Source organism: Panthera uncia (assembly GCF_023721935.1).
Source record: "Panthera uncia isolate 11264 chromosome C1 unlocalized genomic scaffold, Puncia_PCG_1.0 HiC_scaffold_4, whole genome shotgun sequence".
NCBI lineage: Eukaryota > Metazoa > Chordata > Mammalia > Carnivora > Felidae > Panthera > Panthera uncia.
This window is the reverse complement of record NW_026057585.1, coordinates 87711745-87732963: the sequence shown is the minus strand read 5'-3', so window position 1 is coordinate 87732963 and position 21219 is coordinate 87711745. Positions and strand designations below refer to the sequence as shown.

General features: G+C 46.9%; 2 protein-coding genes and 1 non-coding gene across 3 annotated transcripts in view; 1 reads left to right on the top strand and 2 right to left on the bottom strand.

Annotated features, from left to right (window-relative positions):
• Window positions 1-3539: 3539 nt before the first annotated feature.
• ZNF436 (zinc finger protein 436) lies at window positions 3540-9934 on the bottom strand. Its single transcript, XM_049617840.1, has 3 exons — window positions 9021-9934; window positions 8089-8215; window positions 3540-5597 (listed from the first exon to the last, which is right to left on the bottom strand). The coding sequence occupies exons 1-3, from the start codon at window positions 9051-9053 to the stop codon at window positions 4345-4347; spliced, it is 1413 nt and encodes a 470-aa protein (XP_049473797.1). The 5' UTR covers window positions 9054-9934; the 3' UTR covers window positions 3540-4344.
• A 3566-nt stretch (window positions 9935-13500) lies between these two features.
• The window catches only part of TCEA3 (transcription elongation factor A3), a 44853-nt gene continuing 37134 nt past the window's right edge, over window positions 13501-21219 (bottom strand). The window contains exon 11 of the mRNA XM_049618904.1: window positions 13501-13560. Within this exon, the coding sequence (XP_049474861.1) occupies window positions 13501-13560 (60 nt within the window). The remainder of the gene's footprint in view (window positions 13561-21219) is intronic.
• On the top strand, window positions 14036-14138 carry LOC125913802 (U6 spliceosomal RNA). Its single transcript, XR_007455098.1, has one exon. It is a non-coding gene; the product is annotated as a U6 spliceosomal RNA (small nuclear RNA).

The following is a 21219-nucleotide window of genomic DNA, read 5'->3' as shown; positions in this document are numbered from 1 at the left end:
AAATGGATGAACTTTAAAGAGAGAGAGAGAGAGAGAGACTCATTAGGAGGTGGTTTCAGTAAACAAGATGTGGGTGGGGACACCTGGCTGGTCAGTCAGAGGAGCGTGTGGCTCTTAATCTTAGGGTTGTGAGTTTGAACCCATATTGGGTGTAGGATTACTTAAAAATAAAATTAAAATTTTTTTTAAAAAGTCAGCAGGATGTGGTCTGGTGATGGTCTGAATAACTGCAGCTAATATTTCAAGCCCATTATCTCACTTAAATCTTTGCAACTCTAGGAGGTAGATATAATTACCCCCATTTTATGGATGGGAAATCCAAGGAACAGAAAATTAATGAACTTGCCTAAGGTTGCATGGTAAGTGGTGAGAAAGCAAGTAGAAAGAGCAAGGTTGGTCATGACTGGATGACTATTCAACTAATATTTATTGTCTTGGGGAAAGGCCGAAAGGAACAGGAGCTGTTGAGTGTGATATCCAAGTTTCCAGCTTGGGTAACTAGGCAATGGCTGAGTTAAATACAGGAGAAAGCAGCTGGGGGGTGGAAGAAAGCGGTAAGGTCAGTTTGGGGTTGATTTTAAGGTGCCTGGTAATTTCCAAACGGGGATGTCCATAAATCAGCTAGGCGCAGGGGCTGTTGTGAAATTCAGAGTGGATTTTGAGGTCATCAGCCTCGGTCTCTCCCTGAAGGAAAAACAAAACCACCTTTGGAGAAGCTGAAAATGATAAAAACTTTGCACACAAAGCATTTAGGAAAACATTAAAAAAGGAGATTAGCTTGAGGCGCCTGAGTGGCTCAGTCAGAAGAGTATGCGACTCTTGATCTTGGGATTGAAGTTTAAGCCCCATGTTAGGTGTAGAGATTACTTAAAAATAAAATCTTGGGGTGCCTGGGTGGTTCAGTTGGTTGAGCGTCCGACTTCAGCTCAACTCACGATCTCACAGCCCATGAGTTCGAGCCCTGCGTCGGGCTCTGCTGACAGCTCAGGGCCTGGAGCCTGCTTCAGATTCTGTGTCTCCCTCTCACTCTGCCCCTCCCCTGCTCGTCTCTGTCTCTCTGTCTCTCCCCGCCTCTCAAAAGTAAATAAACATTAAAAATTTTAAAAAAATGGAAAACTCATTAAAAAATAAATAAAATATTTAAAAAATGGGATTAACCATGAAACAATTTTAGGCCACGACAAGGTAATTTTCTTCTATTAGTTTTCCTCCTCAGTTGTGTTTCACTAATGCCCTTTTATCTTGAAGTCTCCTACAGATACACAGGGCCCAGGCTACGCCACTAGAGACGGGTATCTAACCAATGCTTCAAAAAGTCCATTCCTCCCAGGGCATAGGAACTCCTTTTCAAACAATACTAACTTTTGAAACAGTAGGGAACCACTTAACAAATTATCATTTCAGTGCATGCATGGGTGTCCTAACGGCCTGGAAGCAAAGCCCTAACCTGGCCTTTTAGAGAACAGCTCACACAGAAGGAAATCTGCTTCCATTATAATAATGGCAAAATATTAACATATCAAATACCCTTAGAGGGGGGCTCCAGGTGAGCCAGCATTTTCCTTTAACGTTTCCTCCCAGAAATAAAAATTGTTGAACATGTAGCAAGGAAAAAGAGAGCTTTAAACGATGTTTTAATAAAATCTCTTTTCTTTCCAAGTCTTGGGTATAGGTTTAATTGAAATTTTTCTTTCATCTTTGTAGTTTTCCCCAATTTAAAGCACTTCGACTCCCTACCTCCGCCTAGACTGGCCCGCCATTTAAAGAAAGGTTTCATAAGAGAAAATTACTTGTAAGTAATTTGAAAATTGTGGCCACACCTTAGTAATACATAATCACTGCCTTAGGCAAACTGTGTCATGAATAGAGAGCCTTTGACTATTTCTAAGAGGGATCTGTTCTGGGATTCCAATACTAGTTCAGAAGAAATTGTTTTAGCGTTCTTAACAGATATCCAAAAATATCTCCTTAAAGCAACAAGGCCTCCTTTCATTTTTGCTTTTGGATGTGTTTGTGTTTCACCTTCTCCAAAGTTAACGAGACACTCATACCAAATACTTCCACGCTGCTTTGCCTCCAACCCAATCTTCACAGGAAACTCTCCAGATTTTTGCATCTTCCTAAAATAATGGCAATATCCAGAGGGCCCACCAGTGTGTGAAAATAATGTGCGCCCAAATTTCTACCAGAACATCTGTACAAATGCATCAGCGTAAAGACAATTGTGTCCACTCTTCGTGAATCTGACGAGAAACCAGTTTATGAATCGGTGCTGGGTTACTAAAATAATTCTCAGCTTTTTGATTTTTAAAAATTATACTTTTAATTATAGAATATTGTTAGAATACAGATGTAGATAGACACTAGCATAACTGCGACCGATACCCTACGAAAAACTGCTCTACATACTTACTTGTTCACTCACTCTCCACAACCATAGAAAACAGGCACAAAGTGTTCAGGGTATGTGCAGAAGCGGCCAGAGACTTGGGAGCAGGAAACATGCAGAAAGCATTAGCAAAGAGAGTCTGATGCAGAAGTTCTACACAAAAGTTCAACACAGCAAATGGGCAGCAGTTGGCAGAAAGACAGGAGACAGCTGGTCTGGCCCTTGCCCTTTGAACTTCCCAGCTGGAGTGTGCATGTATGGAGAGATGGCTGGGGCACCAAGAAGCCTCTTCTTGAGCCACTCACCTCTAAGAAGCCAAAAGCAGCAGCAGGAACAGGTTGGGATGGGGCAGGAGAGTAGGGAAGAGGGAGTGAAATACCCTTGGGCCATGAGGATGCTGTCTTCTGTGGCCACTCCAAAGCTGATGCCCAGAGTGCCTCACAGAAACAACAGGCGAACTCTGATATTTGTTAAAACCATTAGCAACACTGATACAGGAAAGGACATATTCGAGTTCAGTCATCAAGAACATGTGAGTCATTCGACAATTAAAATATGGATAGCCACGATCGGCTAGATTTTGTACAGGACACAAAACATGCTCCCTGCCCGAGTTGAGTTTGTATTTAAACGGGAGTGGCGACATGGAGAAACCTCCTTGATGGAGCGGTGTTTCATTTTGTTCCTTTCAAGGTTGTGTCCCTGCAAAGGATGCAGTCCCACACAGTTGTGGCTCCTAATGACTCGACGTAGTATACTACCCGAGGGAGACCACTGGCTCCTTTAACACACCAAGTCCCAAAGAGCTATGGCGAAATATTTTTCAAATGTTACAGCATTCACAATAAAGCACAGTAGAAATAGCTTGGGGCACTCTCGAAAAAGATGTATTCCTCAGTCCACTCCCCCTCACACCTCCACCCCCAAGTGCCTGGATAAGCACCAATGCCTGGGGTATTTCTTAACTCCCATGTGGGCTGAGATAAGGAGAACTGACGCTAACAGGTTTAATTTGGGTCAACTTTCATCTTAGCCACATGTATCTGTAGACTGACAGGATAGAAACACATTCCTATCTGGGTTTATTAATTCCTTGTGAGTAGGCCAAAGAGAAGAGTATTCAGTCTGAGAACAGGACACTCAACCTATCTTCCCTTGAAGATACCCTCCCTACATTGTTCCCTACAGTGATCCCCCAAAGAAAAGGAATACATTTTGATCAGTGGCAATAACAACAGTAACCAGCTCTTGCTAAAGTCACCACCATTGATGAGTCCTTGGTCCCCAAACCCGTGTCTCATGTTTCCTTTTAATCTGCATCTGTAGTTAGCTCTTGCAAAGATGCAAGCTTGAATAAAGGTAATTAGGGACAATGAGGGAAACGGTTATGATCGTTGCCTTCATCGTGCAGAATCCTGCCCTCAGGAAGATGGAAAGATACAAATGCATACGCAACTCAAGGAAAACGCCTTTCAAGGGGGAAGATGTGCGTGCCCAACAGTTATGGAGAGTGAACAGGTGTGGCAATTCAGGCAGTCTCTGGTTGTCTTTTTCCGAAGCAGCTGTGACCACCCTATTACAGTCCAACGTTCCCCCTAGCATAGTTCTTTGGGCCACGGATGAGAGAGATAACTTTTAAGGATTTACTCCATTTCCAATCCTGAGGATTTACCAGCATGCATCCCCTGGTCTTCAGATTCCCAGTTACTTGTGGAGCTGATTCTGATGAAGTACTTCATTACTATTCAGTGAATAAAAAAAATCACTCCTTGGGAGAAGGGGGGAACATTCCCAAAGTTGTGGGTCAGAATTTCAAATGGCTGATCTTCTTTGATGTTTCAAACGATGGCCGGCAAGGAACCTCACTACGGTAAAAGCAGCTCCGTCTTGAGGGAGCTCTTTGCTATCAAATAAAATTGTACCTTCAAGTGAATCATTTCTTATAATTACAGGACTTAGTCAGTATGTACCCTCTTATGTTTAATAAGCGCCGAGCTCCGGCTGAAACTCTTCTCGCACTCAGTACATTCGTAAGGCTTCTCTCCCGTGTGAACTCTTTGATGGGTGATGAGGTTGGAGCTCTGAGTGAAACCTTTTCCACACTGTACGCACTCATAGGGCTTCTCTCCGGTGTGGGTTCTCTGGTGTTTAATGAGATCTGACCTTTCTCCGAAGCTTCGCCAACACTCATTGCACTCGTAGGGCTTCTCTCCGGTGTGAATTTTCTGGTGTGTGATGAGATGAGAGCTCCGGCTGAAGCTTTTCCCACAGGCGTTACATTCGTACGGCTTCTCCCCTGTGTGCGTTCTCTGGTGCTGGACCAAGTGCGAGATGCGGCTGAAATTCTCCCCACATTCGTTACAGTGGTACGGCTTTTCTCCCGTGTGGGCCCTGCGATGGCGCACCAGGTCGGAGTTCTGACTGAAATTCTTCCCACACTCATCACACTTGTAGGGCCTCTCCCCCGTGTGCACCCGATAGTGTTTGATGAGATCAGATCTCTCGCTGAAGCCTCGCCCACATTCATTACACTCGTAAGGCTTCTCACCCGTGTGGGTCCTCTGGTGCTGAGCTAGGTGAGAGCTCCGGCTGAAGCTTTTCCCACACTCCTCACACTCGTAGGGCTTTTCCCCACTATGGGTCCTTTGGTGCTGGATGAGGTGAGACAGCCGGCAGAAACTTTTCCCACACTCGTTACATTTGTGGGGTTTTTCTCCAGTGTGGATCGTCTGGTGCTGAATGAGGTGAGAGCTTCTTCCGAAACTTTTCCCACACTCGTTACAGTCATAAGGCCTTTCCCCGGTGTGTGTTCTTTGATGCTGAATGAGGTGTGAGCTCCGACTGAAGCCCTTTCCGCATTCGTAGCACTTATAGGGTCTGTCTCCGGTGTGGGTTTTCTGATGTCGATTAAGGTCTGAGATCTGACTGAAGGCCTTTCCGCAATGAGAACATATATGATACCGGATGCCCGTGTGGACTTCTTTGTGAACGAGCAGGTCAGTGACTTGTTGAAGAGGATAGCTCACCCACTCTTCGGCTGCTAAATCTCCCCACTGTCTTTCGGGTCTCTCCCTGCTTTCAAAGCCTTCTTCATTTTCAGGATTTTCCTCGGTGTTCCCCACAGGTCTTTCAGATGCAGTGCCAAATTCCACATCTTCACTAATCTCTTGCTTTGGATTCACTTCGTTCTCACTCCTGATCTCAAAATCTGTAATAAAGGGTAAATAATAATAATAATAATCCCGGCAAATACACAAAATTTGTCTCCTGTGTACCAGGCACTGTGCTAAGTTCTTTCCCCAAATTACTTCAATCACCCTGAGAGTCAGGCATTATGATTTCTACCCTATGGATAGTAAATTCTAGACCCCGAGAAGTGACTTGCAAAAAGTTCACAGAGTAGTAAGTGGTGGGACTAAGATTCAAATCCAGGTTTGTCTGATAACAGTTCATGCTCTGAACCATTACCGTTAATGGTTCTTTACGAAAATTGTATATGCTCCCGGTGTTTTCAAAGAACCAGAACAGAAAACATAAAAGACGGTATATTAGAATGCCTAGAAGCCAAGGACCTAGATGTTTTACATGTGATCGCATTGTGTGTACGTTCTTAAACTTTCCAAGCCTTCATCATTATCATTATATGATATTTACTATGAATCTACTGGGTTAGGATGGAAAAAACATTTTTGTCTAGCTATATCAAGTCTTAGTTGACAGGAAAAGTGACTGCCAAATGTTACTTGCTTCCTTCCAGTGGCCTTTAACAATTTTTTAAAAATTTTTATTTATTTTTGACAGAGAGAGAGAGAGAGAGAGAGAGACAGAGCATGAGAGGGGGAGGGGCAGAGAGAGAGAGAGACAGAATCCGAAGCAGGCTCCAGGCTCTGAGCTGTCAGCACAGAGTCCAACGCAGGGCTTGAACTCACAGACCAAGAGATCATGACCTGAGCCAAAGTTTGACGCTCAACCGACTGAGCCACCCAGGCACCCCAAGCGGCTTTTAAATGTGAATAGAGGAGGGAAGGTTGGAGAATGCACAAATGATGCCTGGCTCAGAACATCCCTGACATTAACTAAACACAGCCTTCAAATGAAAATGAAAAAGAAAATACACAACCACTATCTATAAGCAACTTTCTACCAGACACTGTTTTTCCAAGTTGTGTTACTTAGCACACTCATCAACCTAGAGGTTACTATGTATGCTGGGAGAAAAGGGTCCATGGATAAACTACTTTGGTAAATGGTGCATTCAACATCTCTTCTTAGAAATGGGCACGCCATTTAACACATTAAAGGTTCTGAAGAGTACTGAGGTTAAGAAGCCTTGTAAATTTTAATTATTTACTAATTTTTTTTTTTTTATTTTTCAGAGAGAGAGAAAAAGAGGGCACATGCATGAGTGGGCAAGGAGCAGAGAGAGAGGGAGACAGAGGATCTGAAGCAGACTCTGTGCTGTCAGCAGACAGCCTGATGTGGGGCTCAAACTAGTGAACCATGAGATTATGACCTGAGCCGAAGTTGGACACTCAACCGACTGAGCCACCCAGATGCCCTGTAGATATTATTTACCAATAATACTGGTATTTACCAGTATCAAACTTATTTGAGAAAAGAACTTATTTTTCTGTGTGTATGTGTGTGTGTGTGTGTGTGTGTGTGTGTGTGTGTGTGTCCTTCCATGCTTCCGTCCTTCTAACAAGTACTCCTTGGGCTGGCAGAGCCATACAGATTCACATTTCTTTAAGACTCTCACTGCTTGCTTTTGTTGGATTGGGGTGAACATTTGGATGAGAGACTGCACTATATCTAGATAAATAAATTTTAGTTGCTTTTCTAAAGGAAAGATCCAAGAATCTTGGAATATCAGGGAGAGCCCAAGGTAAAAAGGAAACCCCTTCTATTTGCCTTTTGTTCTGGAAAAGGCTATAGAAATAAAGATTTCAAAATAAGAATTAGTCCTAATGAAGGGCAGATGACCTAGTGAACCATATATGGTTGCTAAGTTCTATCAAGTCTTACTAGGAGGCAAAGTGAGTCAAAAGACTGTTCAGCTCAAGAATATACTGTTTATTGTAGTTACGCCCAGACCAAAGGATAGCTAAGAGAAGACAGGTTTACAAACCATCAAAACAATTACTTCTCTTCCTAATAGAATTTGTGATCTCGTTGAGTTCAGGATTTTTCTGGAACAATATTTGACACACTCAAAATTTACGATCAACTCTGAAACATCTCTAGACAGGTACCTGCTCCAGATAAATAAAGGACCTCTGGCAAAGCTAAGGCTCTGAAGACAAAACAAACACAAAAATGTGGCTTTTGCCCTCCCATGAACCTGAGTCAGAACCCTCCTCATCTTCTAGTAAAACGACCATTTACATGGGCATTTATATCCTGGCAAGCACCATTATGTCAGACCTGTTTGGTCAGTGATCTGTACAAACAGGCTGGAGAGTGGTAGATGACTCAGGGCACAAGAAATCTGAATGTTTCTAAAATGGGCAGAAACGGTCTTTCCTTTTAGACAATATGACCATGTGGATGTTCCCACACTCCAAGATCTGCCTGAGGACTCAACTCAAACCAATATCTGATTCAATGCTTTAAAAATCACACAACTTGGTTGAAAGAGCTGAGCCATTTTTGAGTCTCAAAAACGTGGGAGTGAAGAAAGGCAGAGAATCCTTACTTACCTAGTGAGACAACGTTTCCGTAATTCTCCTGCATGACATCCCTGTAAAGGTCCCTCTGTGTAGGATCCAGAGGTCTCCATTCTTCCCGAGTGAGGTACATGGCCATATCTTCAAATGTCACAGGTGCCTGAAATCACACAATGCTTCCTCATTACTGGGTATCCAGAAGGTTAATACTAATTCCTCCTTTTGAAATTAGAGACATGGCTAGAACTGTTGCGAAGGGAAAAGGTATCAAGTCTGATCTGAAGAGTCCAAAGAAGAAATAAACAGGCAAAAAAAAAAAAAAAAAAAGATGTGGGAGAGAAGGGATCCATTTACCAGCTGACTGCTCTGGTCCCATGGCCAGATACTCCTGTCCACTCCAGAACTTTATCTTCTAGCGGTACTTTTCTCAGAACACACGTAGCGCCTACATCCCTACATCCCTTTTACTCGCTGTTCCTCTATTCCTGTATGTCTCAGACTAGTGAAAATTTACAATTCTTTAAGGCCCTGTTCCAGTACAGACAGTTCTTCAGTGTCCCCTGGCCCCCTGCTCCGCTCCACTCCTCCCTTAGGCTCCTTAGAATTAACCACCCCAACTTCTTGGTTCCCACACCACAGCACTTTGTTTCTACGACAAATAAAGCTGTTATCACGTTGTATCACAGTTCAACGAATGCGTCTGTCTCCCTACAGATTGTGAGCAGGCGGGGAGGGACCGTTCCGTCCATCTTTTGTCTTCCTAGGATTTAAAGGCATACAGCAGGTGTTCAATAAATGCTTGTTCGTGGCTATACTGGCCTGGTACTGAGGTTTCTCGAGGCAGAATACCGAAGCGAGCGAATTACTAATCCCAGGGAATTTCCAACAGGGATTTGCACAGCGAAGAAACGCCGGGACAAGGTGGGTAAGCAGAGGCAGGGTCCGAGAAGCCACCCCCGGCTTACCTGGGACCCAGCCATGAGCAGGGTGGCTGCCATCTCGGGCTCAAGGATTCGCCTCCCAGAAGAGAGAGCAGGAAAAGCAGCTAGCAGACAGCGCTAAAGGAGGCGAAAAGCAGGGCGTGAGGCACGGAAGATAGGCCCTGCCCACTCCCCAGGGCTGGAGTTCTGGCCGCCAGGCGGGTGGGGAGGGCCCGGGACCCGGGCCGGGTCACTCTCCTTCCTGACCCTCGAGTGCGACCCGCCCTCTGTGTCTCCGCCACCGGAGGGTGGAGGCACTGCCGGAATTTACTAAGACAGCCCCCTAGCTCGGGCCCTCCGGGGCCGGGGGTCAAGTCGATGCTGTCTCGGGGAGGAGGCTCTCAGCCCAGCCCACAGAACGCCTCCGCTCTCCCATCTCGAGGCTGGCCCTTTCCGGCAGCTATCTCAGCCAATCAGCGAGCGAAGGTTGCAAAACGCTTTGCCAATCAGATGCTGAACACTAGGCCCGCCTCTTGTAGCGTGGCTGAGCACCTCGATCACGCCTGCGCCTGCTCCCGTGGCCTGCCGGGAGTTGGAGTTCCATTCCCGCGTACAAAGGCCAGTCAGAGGCCAAAAACCAAGGAGGGAAAAGAACAAAAGGGTGAAGAAGGAAGGGCGTCCTCCTAGCCAGGAAGGAGTATCTTTCGCTTTCGTCTCTCGGTGACCACGGCCCGATTAAGCCAGAGGGATCGCCCTGCATCTCCTCACGACCTTATGCTTGTCTTGAGTCGGGCCTTAACTTCGACGTCGGGCCTAATATAGGCGCTGGCTTGTGTTGAGTTCTGCTGGGATTAGCCCTAATTTGACAGCCGGGGCCTGAGAGAAAAGGGGCAGCCGCCCACTCCCCAGGGGAGACTCGGCGGCCGCGCTGGAACTTTGAGCTCCGCCCACGCACTACGTCTCCCAGCAGCGCCTGCGGCACTCTCACCCGGCTACTCAGACTACAACTCCCAGGAGGCCCCGCGCCTCCAGCGCGCTGGCTAGTGGAGACCGCGGCTCGGCCAGGCGGTGTCCCGGCCCTGTTGCTATTAACCCTGTACGGGCATCCAACCTTGTCCTTCTAAAGAGGGCGCCGCTTGATGGGCGGGCTGAGCTGCGTCCAGCAGAGCAGAGAAAACCCGAGGGAAATCAAAAGCGAGGGTGGAGGATAGGGCGCATAAGAAGGAGCAAGTCAAGCCCCAGGGCTGAAAAAACCCGTCCTGATCATCCCTGGAGGCTTGTCTACTAAGAGGATTTCTGACGGTTTCCTGCACGGATGGGCTCTTGGGCCTCTGAGGGCCTGAGCTGGGCGGGCCCTCAGGATGCTAGTAGTCCCTGACCCGCTGAAGGTGGGAAACCGAAAAACCGAGCTGGGAAAGAACAGACTTACCGCCTGCCCCGCAGAAGATCCACTAGATCGCCGGCTCCAGGATCTGAGAGGCCTCAAACAGATTCCAAATCCGCAGAGTTCTCTGAGACTTCGAGTGTTTGGAAGGATTCTAGAAATCACTGGCAGATCTCGGATATCTCAGACCCGCAGGTAGATCTCAAACCCGTAGACTTGCAGGCAAAGCCCAGAGATCGTAGGCGGATCCTAAAGACTCACAGACTCTCAAGCAGCTTAGGGAAACCACACACTCATAGGCAGATCCCCGAGACCACAGCAGCTAGCCAAGAAACACCAGCAGCGGCTAAGCTGCATTCAACTGGAGTTCTTCCGAACGGAAGGACTTGCAGCCTTTCCTTTCCCCAGCCAGGATGAGAAAATTAGACAATGGAAGCCGAACATTGGGGAAAGCAGGCATTCTGCGTGGGGAAGAGCTCTGAGCTCGCTGTAGCCTTGGAGAGGGAAGTGATGGAAAAAGAATATAGCAGCTTATTAGGGACTCCCACCCTCTTCAAGTTATAAATATCCCCAGAACCTTGGCTACGTGCCCAGAAGCCTGTTGTCTCTAACTTTACAGGAGATTTCTCTGCCTGGGCTGGGAAAGGGGCTTTTCTTTTGTTTTGCAGATACATCCACCCACTGAGTGACTTGAATTCTACCCCCCCCCCAACATGACTCCAGGCTATGCTTTTATTAGTGAGTGTCCTGTTCCCAGTGCCCAGTTATTTATGGTTAAATTACTCAAGTGTCTAAAAAGAACTAGGACCCTACCCAGCCATGAGGCAGACTCCCACTCCCACTGCTCTTCCCATCCCCAGCTGTGAGGTTAGGAATTCTTTAGATAGCTCAGAATTGTACCATCCTACCCCATCTGAAATTTATTTGGGTACCACAAAAAAAAAAAAAAAAAAGAAAGAAAGAAAGAAAGAAAGAAAGAAAGAAAGAAAGAAAAAAGAAAGAAGAATTGTAGAGGATTCCCAAGAGACAATATCCATAGAGCAAAGAGGGTGGGCATCGAGGTCAAACAGACCTGAGTTGGAATCCGGGCTGTCTATCCTCTAGATAGTCATTCAATCTCTCCAGGCCCATTTCCCTTTATGTAAAACAGGGCAATCATACCTAAGGCGGTGGTGGGCACTAAGTGAGATGGGGTAAAGCCCTCCACACAGAATGAACACTCAGATGGTAGCCGTTATTATTATTAATCCTGCCTTTGGTGGCAGGGGAGACTTCCAGAAAGGCCTTGTGGATATTTTCACCGGCTCAGGAAATCTGGGAAGCCAGAGTGCTGGTGACCTTCACCCACATAGTGTTTCTGTCGGAAATCCAGAGGGAATTGGAAGTTGGGCCAGTTTGGTGGGTTCAAGCAAACTGGTGTATTGAGCCTATTAGAGCAGAGGTGTTTGAGGTTGCCAGAACCCGGCCAGTGGAGGCCTCGCTTGCGTTCTGGGAAGCTCCTGGGACGACTTTAGCTGAGTAAACGCACATCTCTAACTGGGCCTAAGGTGAGTAGAGCGCCTGCGCCACTCAGCCCAGCAGGGCTCCCTTTTCATCCCTTCTCTGACAGATTGCTTTGTAAACTTCCTTAGGCCTCTCTCCCCCTTGCTCCGGTGCTTTAAGTCCTTCTTTGTCCTCTGTTTCTTTTATTCCTCAGGCCTGCCTGGGGGCAGGACAACTTTCCTCTCCCAGCCCAGCTTGGCTGCTTGCCTCCTTCTGACTGCTTTTCTCTCTCTTCACCTGGGACCCTCAAGAGGGTGGAGGAGAAGAGAGGCGAGAACAGAAGCTGCATTTGGTGCCCTTGAGGAGGAAGGGTAGGAAAGACAGTGGGTGAGGGGTTTCCTGCTGCAGCCTTCAGCTGGACTCAGGTTGGGGTTACTGGAGAAGGAGGTGGCTTCCTGCCCCATTGTTCAGGACTTCATTGTTTCTCGGGAATACTTATTGTATGTGAATTTTCAATAATTAACTTGCAAAGCTGTACGTGTGCCAGTCATTCAGCAAACAGTGAGCACCTACTGCGTACAGAGGTGGCAGCACAGCCTATCAGCACAGAAAGGGGCCAGAAGAACCTTCTGGCCAGGGTCTCCAAATTGGGCTTTTGACACAATCTCCAAACGGGGTTTCACATTATGGCAGATCCACTGACCGGTTTGATCAAAGACCCTCCGTCTGTGTCCCTAAACTTGTTTCTCATTAACAGACCGCTAGGCCTGTGGTGCATTATAAATTATTATATTTCAATAAATCCTATCATTATCTTGTGAGAAGCACAATTATGTTGTATTTTTTTTGTATTCTTAGAAGCATTAATTTATTAAACATGGAAAAACTTGCCTCAGTACTTATTTGCAAACTTGTTTTGCCATCTCCTCATTTTCAAAAATACCAGGCACATCAAAAAATCAAAGTGCCCGGGCTCCTCTTGACCCGCCCCCCACCCCCACCAGGAGCAGAGAGGAAGCCTCATCACAGCACAAGGAGCTGGGGACACGGGGACACTTGCAGTGACTAGGAGTCCCTGCAGTCCAACTGCTGTAGTACATGATGAGCAAGTCTGTGCCGAGGAGGGGGCAGACTGAGAGCAGAGGGCAGGGGAGGAGGCTTCAGAGAGGAGGTGACATCTGAGCTGGCTTGCAAAGACTGTAGGAGTCTCGGAGGTGGAGAAGAGAGGGGAGGGAAAGCATTCCAGTCTTGCAGAACAGCATGTGTGAAGTCACGGAGGCGTGAAAGGACAAAGCTCGTTCCAGGATAGCCAGGACTGTGCAGGGCTAGAAGGAAGGGTGTGGAGGTAGAGTGGCAGGAGGAGGAAGCTGAGCAGGGACAGTCTCTTGTGTCCCCTTGCCTGCCTGTCTCTGCCTTTGGCTGTGGATCAGCAGAGCCGGTGATGAGGTACAGATGGGGGGGGGGCGGTGCGGCCTGGGGGCTGGCCTGGGGTGAGAAGAGCAGATTGACTGCAGAAGGAGTGGGGAGTGGAAAGGATAGGGAAGTTCTTTAGGAACTCATGCATTTCAGCTAGTTTTCTCCCAAGAGGATCAACATTTTCCAAAAATGTAAACAATTGCATTAAAAAATGTACAACAAGCTTACTTAGCATTATTTAGCCTACTTAAAGGCATTGCGAGGCCCACAGTCACTGAACATGTCTCTATTCTGTACCAGACACTGCAGGGAGATAGGACACCGCCCTCACGGTGACTGCAGGGCTGTCGTGAGGATTACATTTGAGAATGGCTACAAAACATGGGCACAGAGAGGGCCTGGCCACACGGCGGCCATGACTGTTACGAGGGAAGTAAAACACATCACAGATGCTCTGTGAGATGAAGCCGTATTTCAAAGCAGCTTAGCGCATGAACAGGGACCCGGGTTCAAGTCCAGATTCTGTCTCCTAGAAGCAAATTGCTCTCTGGACTTTGGTATCCTCAGTTTTGTAAAAAGAGTGTAGTAATAACAGTTCAGAGAGACAGAAAGTGGAACAGTGCTTGCCAGGGACTCAAGGAGGAGGGAATGGGGAACCGTTCAACAGGTATAGAGGTTCAGTTTTGCAAGATGAAAAACGTTCTGGAGATTGGCTGCACAACGATGTGGATGTACTTAACACTACTGCACTGTACGTACTTAAAAATGGTTCAGACGGGGGCTCACTTTGGCAGCACATCTACAAAAATTGGAACAATACGGAGATTAGCATGGCCCTGTGCAAGGATGACACACAACTCCGTGAAGCAGTCCATTAGAAAAAAAAAAAAAAAAACCCACCTCACACTTGTCAGAATGGCTAAAATCGGCAACACAGGAAACAACAGATGTTGGCAAGGATGTGGAGAAAGGGGAAGCCTTTTACACTGTGGGTGGGAAGGCACACTGGTGCAGCCATTCTGGAAAACAGTATGGAGGCTCCGCAAAGAGTTAAAAATGGAACTACCCTACGACCAGCGACCAGTGACTGCATTGCTAGGTAGTTACCCAAAGGATACAAAAATACTGATCCGAAGGGGCACATGCACCCCAATATTTACAGCAGCATTATCCACAATAGCCAAATTATGGAAAGAGCCCGAATGTCCATCGACTGAGGAATGGACAAAGAAGATGTGGTATATATATATATATATATATATATATGGAATATTACTCAGCCATCAAAAAGAAAGAAATCTTGCCATTTGCAATGACATGGGTAGAACTATAGTGTATTATGCTAAGCGAAATAAGTCAGGGAAAGACAAATACCATATGATTTCACTCATATGTGGAATTTATGAAACAAAATAGATGACCATAGGGGAAAGGGGGAAAAAAGAGAGAGGGAAACAAACCACAAGAGACTTTTAACTATAGAGAACAAACAGAGGGTTGACGGAGGGAGGTGGGAGAGGGATGGGCTAAATGGGTGATGGGCACTGGGTGTTGTGTATAAGTGATAAATCACTAAATTCTACACCTGAAACCAGTTTTACCATGTATGTTAACTAGAATTTAAATAAAAACTTGAAAAAATGCAAAAAAAATCCCCCCGAAAGGTTAAAATTGTAAATTTGATGTTATATATATGTTATCCCAATTTTAAAAAAGAGAGTATAATAACAGTAAGCAGTTCATGGGTCTGAGGGTGAGTTGAGACAATGTAAATTACGCCCCTATTACACTAGCTAATGTTTCCTAACCAAGTACTTTGTGTCAGGTATGATCGTAATGAGTCCTCAAAACCCTCTGAACCAGGTGCCATGATCATCACCATTTTACAGATGGAAAATGGAGGCATACATAATGTGTCCAAGATACCCAGTTAGCAAATGCTCAATAATTATTAGATATTATTGATACTGTGACACAAAGAAATCATCACCATCATCTTCATGGTAGAATGCAGTGTAATTATGACAGTCTCACAGCACTGTGCAAGTTCTGAGGAATATCCCTTGTGGCCAGGGGTTAGAGAAGACTTCACAGAAGATGTGCATCTGGGGAGGGGTGAAGTGGGTGAATAGGATTAAGAGGTACAAACTTCCAGTTATAAAATGTCACTGTGATGAAAAGTACAGCGTCAAGATTATAGTCAATAACATAATGCCGTACGGTCACAGACGGTGAGTACACACTTCACTGTGATGAGCACTGAGTAATGTATGGAATTGTCAAATCACTATGCTATACACCTGAAACTAACATAACGCTGCGTGTCCACTGTACTTAAAAAAAAAAAAAAAAGATGGGGGCACCTGGTGGCTCAGTCGGTCAAGCATCCGGCTCTCAATCTCAGCTCAGGTCTTGATCTCAGGGTTGTGAGTTCAAGCCTCGTGTCAGGCTCCACACCCAGTGTGGAGAGATGGGTGCCTTGGGTGGCTCAGTCGGCTAAGTGTCCGACTCAGTTTCAACTCAGGTCATGATCTCACAGCTTCATGGGTTCGAGCCCCTCATCGGGGTCTGCTCTGGCAGTTTGGATGGAGCCTGCTTGGGATTCTCTCTCTCCGTCTCTCTGACCCTCCCCCACTTATGCTGTCTCTGTCTCTGTCAAAATACATAAACTTAAAAAAAAAAAACACGCATCTCAAGTGAGCCGCTGAAGATTGGTAAGATTAGGGTGAAGGTGGGGGAGCAGTACTCAGAACAGGCATAGTTTGGAAGGTCCATCAGGTTTTCAAGGGCAAATACGTCCCTCAGGCTGGAGCAAAGGGGCAGTGGAGGTGGAAGATAAGCCACCCAAGACAGGAGAGGAGCTCTGAAAGTGAAACCAAGGAGTTTGAGTTTGACGGCTGGTGGAAGTCCAGTGGAGGTGACTGGGGAAACAATGCTCAGAGCCGTGCGAGGCACATGCAGGTAAGGGAAGGATGCTTTGAGTTGGGAGATCAGTAAAAGGTCTTTGCGTCGGTGCAAGAAAGAGAAAACCTGAAACACAGTGTTGCAAGCGATAGCAATGGAGACAAGGGTTGGACAAGGGAGGGACTATAGGATCCGTAACTGACAAGTAAAGAGAGCAAGGGGAAAGCGTCAGAGATGCTTCTAGGTAGTGAACCAGCTGACAAATACACAAGACAGAAGAAGGCGTTTAAGAACGTGAATATGTGAGTTCAGTTTCAGATTAATTGTATTGAGAGGGCCAGTGTATTGAGAGGAGAAATCTAGATAAATACTTAGTGACATTAAGTTTTAAGCTCCAGGAATCCAGGGCTAAAGACGGAGATTTGGTAGCCTGGATATAGTCTACGAAAGACTTCTCACCGGATATAGTCTTTGAGGATCCTGTAACCTTTTGAAAATAGCTTCTAACTTGGTCATAAGATCTTGAAAGTACTTTGTTTTCAAGGTCTCTGGGCCATAACATCGCTGGTGAGACGCTCTCTCCCCCATCCCAAGCGTGTTGCCTCAGTGTTCCACCTTACCTGACCTGGTCTTCTTCCTCCTGTAAGGTAGCAATCTCCACCACCCCCCAACACACACCCCCAGGAAGACTTCCTGGTAGCAGAAATTCATGCTAACTCCCTTGCCACTCGCCCCCTCTTTGTCTCCGACATGAAGGAGGAGATGGGGTTAAATCACGAGTCCCAGCCAACAGTCTGTGCGAAGACAGCATGACAAGGAGGAACACAGCACGGCCAGTGTGGCTGGAGCACAAAGTGTGGGGGCAGGGCAGAGGCCAGCCCCGCGGGGCCTTGTGGACCCTGCCAAACGCAGTGGGGGAAAATGGAAGGCCTGGAATGGGGGTGGGGGAGTGGGGGGACCCTAACATGACCAGAGTTGCGATTCTGAAAAGCCTATTCTGGTCAGCGCAGTGGAGAGCCTGAATTGGAGCGGGTCCAGAGCAGACACAGGAAGACCAGTTGGGAGGGTATTGATGTCTGCTGATGAACACAGTCTGAGGCCTATTCATGCTTTTCTGGGCCCTTTTGTGAATGTAGATGTGTACTGTATAGATGTGCAGACTGGAGCTGACTTGTTTTTTTGCTGTTTAATCTGATTCATCTCCTTTGTAAACAGTAAGGTCATTGAGGGTGGAGATTCGGTTTTTTGTATTTTTCCTGTGCTGTAACTCCCTGGGACACTGGGAGCACAATGGATACGGACACCGTGACTACTGAAACCCACCCCCCCCCCCCAGTGCCGCTTTAAACAGCCCAAAGTAACATTTATTAACCTGAATGTATTGATAATTGTTGCTTCTGGTTTCTAGGCATTTGGATGGAGCATTAGATCATGCAAAGAAAAATCTGGATATCTAAACCTTTACTACTCAAAGTGTGTTCTACAGACCAGCAGCAACAACATCACCCGGGACGTTGTTAGAAATGAAAAATCTGGGGGCGCCGGGGGGGCTCAGTCGGTTGAGCATCCGACTTCGGCTCAGGCCATGATCTCGTGGTTCATGAGTTCGTGCCCCGCGTCGGGCTCTGTGCTGACAGCTCGGAGCCTGGAGCCCTTTCCGGTTTCTGCGTCTCCCTCTCTCTCTGCCCCTCCCCCGCTCACGCTCTGTCTCTCTCTCTCTCCCTCAACAATAAACGTTTTTAAAAATTTTTAACTAAAAAAATAAATAAAAAATCTCACCCTCCCCCCAGACCTACTGAATCAGAATCTGCATTTTTAACATGATCCCCAGGGGGTTCCCATCCACACTGAACTTTCAGAAGCACCTGGCTCTGGAGGCAACACCGGCCCATACTTCCATGGGTAATATGCCTCCCTCAGGTACAGCTCTTATCACATCCTGCCGGGCATGGAAGACTGCTTATGGTTTCTTTCCCTGCCAGGCCTGGAATTCCTGGAAGGTAGGGGCTGAGCACTGTGTAGGACTCTGGGGCTTTCATAGCATTGAGCACAGTGACAGGAAGCAGAAGACCAGGGTTTCGGTCCTGGTTCTGCCACTTACAAGCTCTGTCTTTTATCTTCCGTGGGAAGACTTTCAGTCCCTCCAAAGGACCTACCCCAAATCTGACTGTTGCAAAGCTGAAGATGGGAGATTTCCACGCACGGTTTATTTACAGGGTTCGTCTATACAAGGAGGCGCTTGATGGATGGAAGGAGGAAGGCAATGACCAATCCCCGGATGATGCCAGGGCGTATAAGGAGCTTGGGCTGAAGTTACTCCCAACAGCTGCTCTAACAGTGAACACAGGCGGATGGAAACCAGTGGCCTCTGCACAATGACCCTGTGAAGTAGGCACTCATGCCACTCCTACTTTTACAGGTAAGAAAGAGGCCCAGAGAGGCTAAGTGACCTTCCCAAGCTCTCACGAATTCACAGACCCCTGTACTTTGGCTATTTGAGGAAACACAGGGTCTAGGAGGCTCAGCCTGGGGCTGTCAGAAGGCCAGAGATAGCCAGAGCCTGAGACCCTGGACGTGCTCACCAGACCTGCTCACAAGACTCTTCCAGAAGGTTCCAGCTTTGCCTAAATTTCCTATCAGCATAAAATGCAAGCCAGTATCATTGCAGGAGGAGCACTCCAAGGTGCCTTGTGCCCTGTAAGCTGTGAAGAGTGCATTGCCAGGGCCCGGGCAGGCTCCAAGCCTCCGGATCTCCCAGGGACCGCAGAACTCAAAGGCATTGCTGTACCTTTCGCTCAGAAAGCCTGAGCTCAGGATGATCTGCTCCCTGCCTAGAGGGACTGGGTCTGGAGTCCTTAAAGGTGCCCAAAGCCAGCATAAACAGGGCATCGCAGAGAGTCTGGGAAGAGATGAGAAGTAAAAATCTTTCTACACGGCACGGGAGTCCCATCTGCCTACGCCAAACTGTGTGCGTGCTGTTCTGCACGTGTGACTCTGGGGGGTTGGGGGGGTGGTAAGATTTGTGTCCAGTTGGTATTTTTCAATTTGGAAAAAGCTGAGAGGTTGGGATGTGAGGGAGGCGCCTCAAAGCAAAGGACTGCCAGCCCACATTCTAAGGCAGGACACCTCGGGCATGAAGCCTCTAAGCTCCTGCAAGAGGTTTGTCAACACAGACTCTTAGCGTCGCATCCCAATTATGCTACCCCATTAGCGTATATTAATAACTGATTATTAACATGCAAAAGACTTCTCCCTCTGATCCCTAAGACCCCATTCAGAGTTCAGCATTTTTCTTCATCTTAATTTTTATTTTTTTCTCCAGCTAGATTGGCTTAGTGCTTTCTCTTTGTTCTTCCTCACCTTGTTCACTGAAATCCTGGCTGGCGGTTCCATCAGCAGAACTACAAAATCAAAAAGGCAGTAACATTTTAGAGCTTTCCTTGTGTCACCCATGGAGGCCAGGGGGCAGACGGAGGGGACATGAAAAAGAAGGTAGTATCTGGGGCCACACAGACCATAATCCAAATCCCAGCTCTGCCGTTATTAGCTGTGTGGCCTTGAACAAATCACTCATCTATAAAATGGGATCAGAGTGCTGGCCAATGCAAGAAGATAGCAGGTGATAAATGAGTGAAAATCTGATGCCAGGTATGTGGTGGGCTTTTAATTCATGGTCAAAAACATCGCTGTGATTACCATTAAGTCTCCCACATGGCAATGGACACTACCTGAAAATCAGAAGTCACGTAGCTACTACCTCTAGTGAGCCCTGCCTCTCCAACTAAGAGATGAGGGCGGGGAGCTGGATTCACAGCATGCAGAATGTCCTTTTCCCAACTGTAAAAATTACAAGAGCTACCATTTGTTGAGCACTTCCTCTGGGATAGGCAACATTACATCCTGACCATCACTGTATGAGGTAGACACTATATATCACTCCCATTTTTGTAGGTAAAGGAGCAATTCAGACAGGTTAAGTGACTTACTCAAACTCCCATAATACCAGTAGGTAACAAACGGACCGTAATAAGAGTGGTGGTTTCTATGTGTCAGCACATATGTGCTCAGGGCTTTTTTTTTTTTTTTTTTCTGGTATAGTTGTACAGGTTGTTCACTGCACAAGAGAGCCTGGCCACAGGGCAAATTGGGGCTGAAACTTAGCTCCTGCCCCGTCTGCCTAGTGCTGTATCCTGGTGCAAGTCTGGGTTCACTTGGAGGCAGGGAGACCCTTTTCCGATTTGACAAAGATACCATACGTGCTATCAGAAGCCCTGTTAATGTTGTATTTGTATTACCTTCTCTAATCCTCAAAACAGCTCTGTGGACTAGATATTAACACCCGCATTTTATAAATGACGAAATTCAGGCCTGGCAAGTTCAGGTCACTCAGCAAAGTCGCTTTGTAAGTGATAAACCTAGAATCCAAAACTGATATCAAAGCCCATGCTCTAAACCCCAAGGCCACTACACTGGCCCCATCCCTAAGTGTTCAATAAGTGAATAAAGGAAAAATACATAATCATCTGACTTTCACCTTAAAAAACAACAGCGGTTCTAATGAGGCTCCAGGGCTATCAAGGCCTTTAGTAAGGTTGCAGAAAAGTCAATCGATCAGGAATTTGGAGTACTGTCTTTCAGTGCTCCAAACTGTGCCGGCTTTATGCTCGCTAAGTATTTTTCAGTGGCTCAATTTCCTCGCCTGAGAGTGAGAGGAATATTTCTCATAGTTGTTCGCAAAGCGTGTATGCATACGTGATGATCTTCGCATCGACCATGGGAGAAACGCATCACCATCACCCTTTTGCTCAGGGAGGTGCATGGCATGCTCAGGGCCACACAGTGGGTAGGGCAGAGGGGGACCTAAAACCAGGGCTCCCAACTCCCAGTCAGTCTTGGGCTCCTTGCCAAGTACCTGAGAACTTTCGGGGCACCTGCAGCCTGCCTGGTGGCCCAGGCTGCACACAGTGCACGTGCAAGTCAGACGGTACTGGAAACTGACATGAATCACATGACCACACTGAGTCTTTTCAGAAGACGTGGCAGGAAGGAGCACTCTGG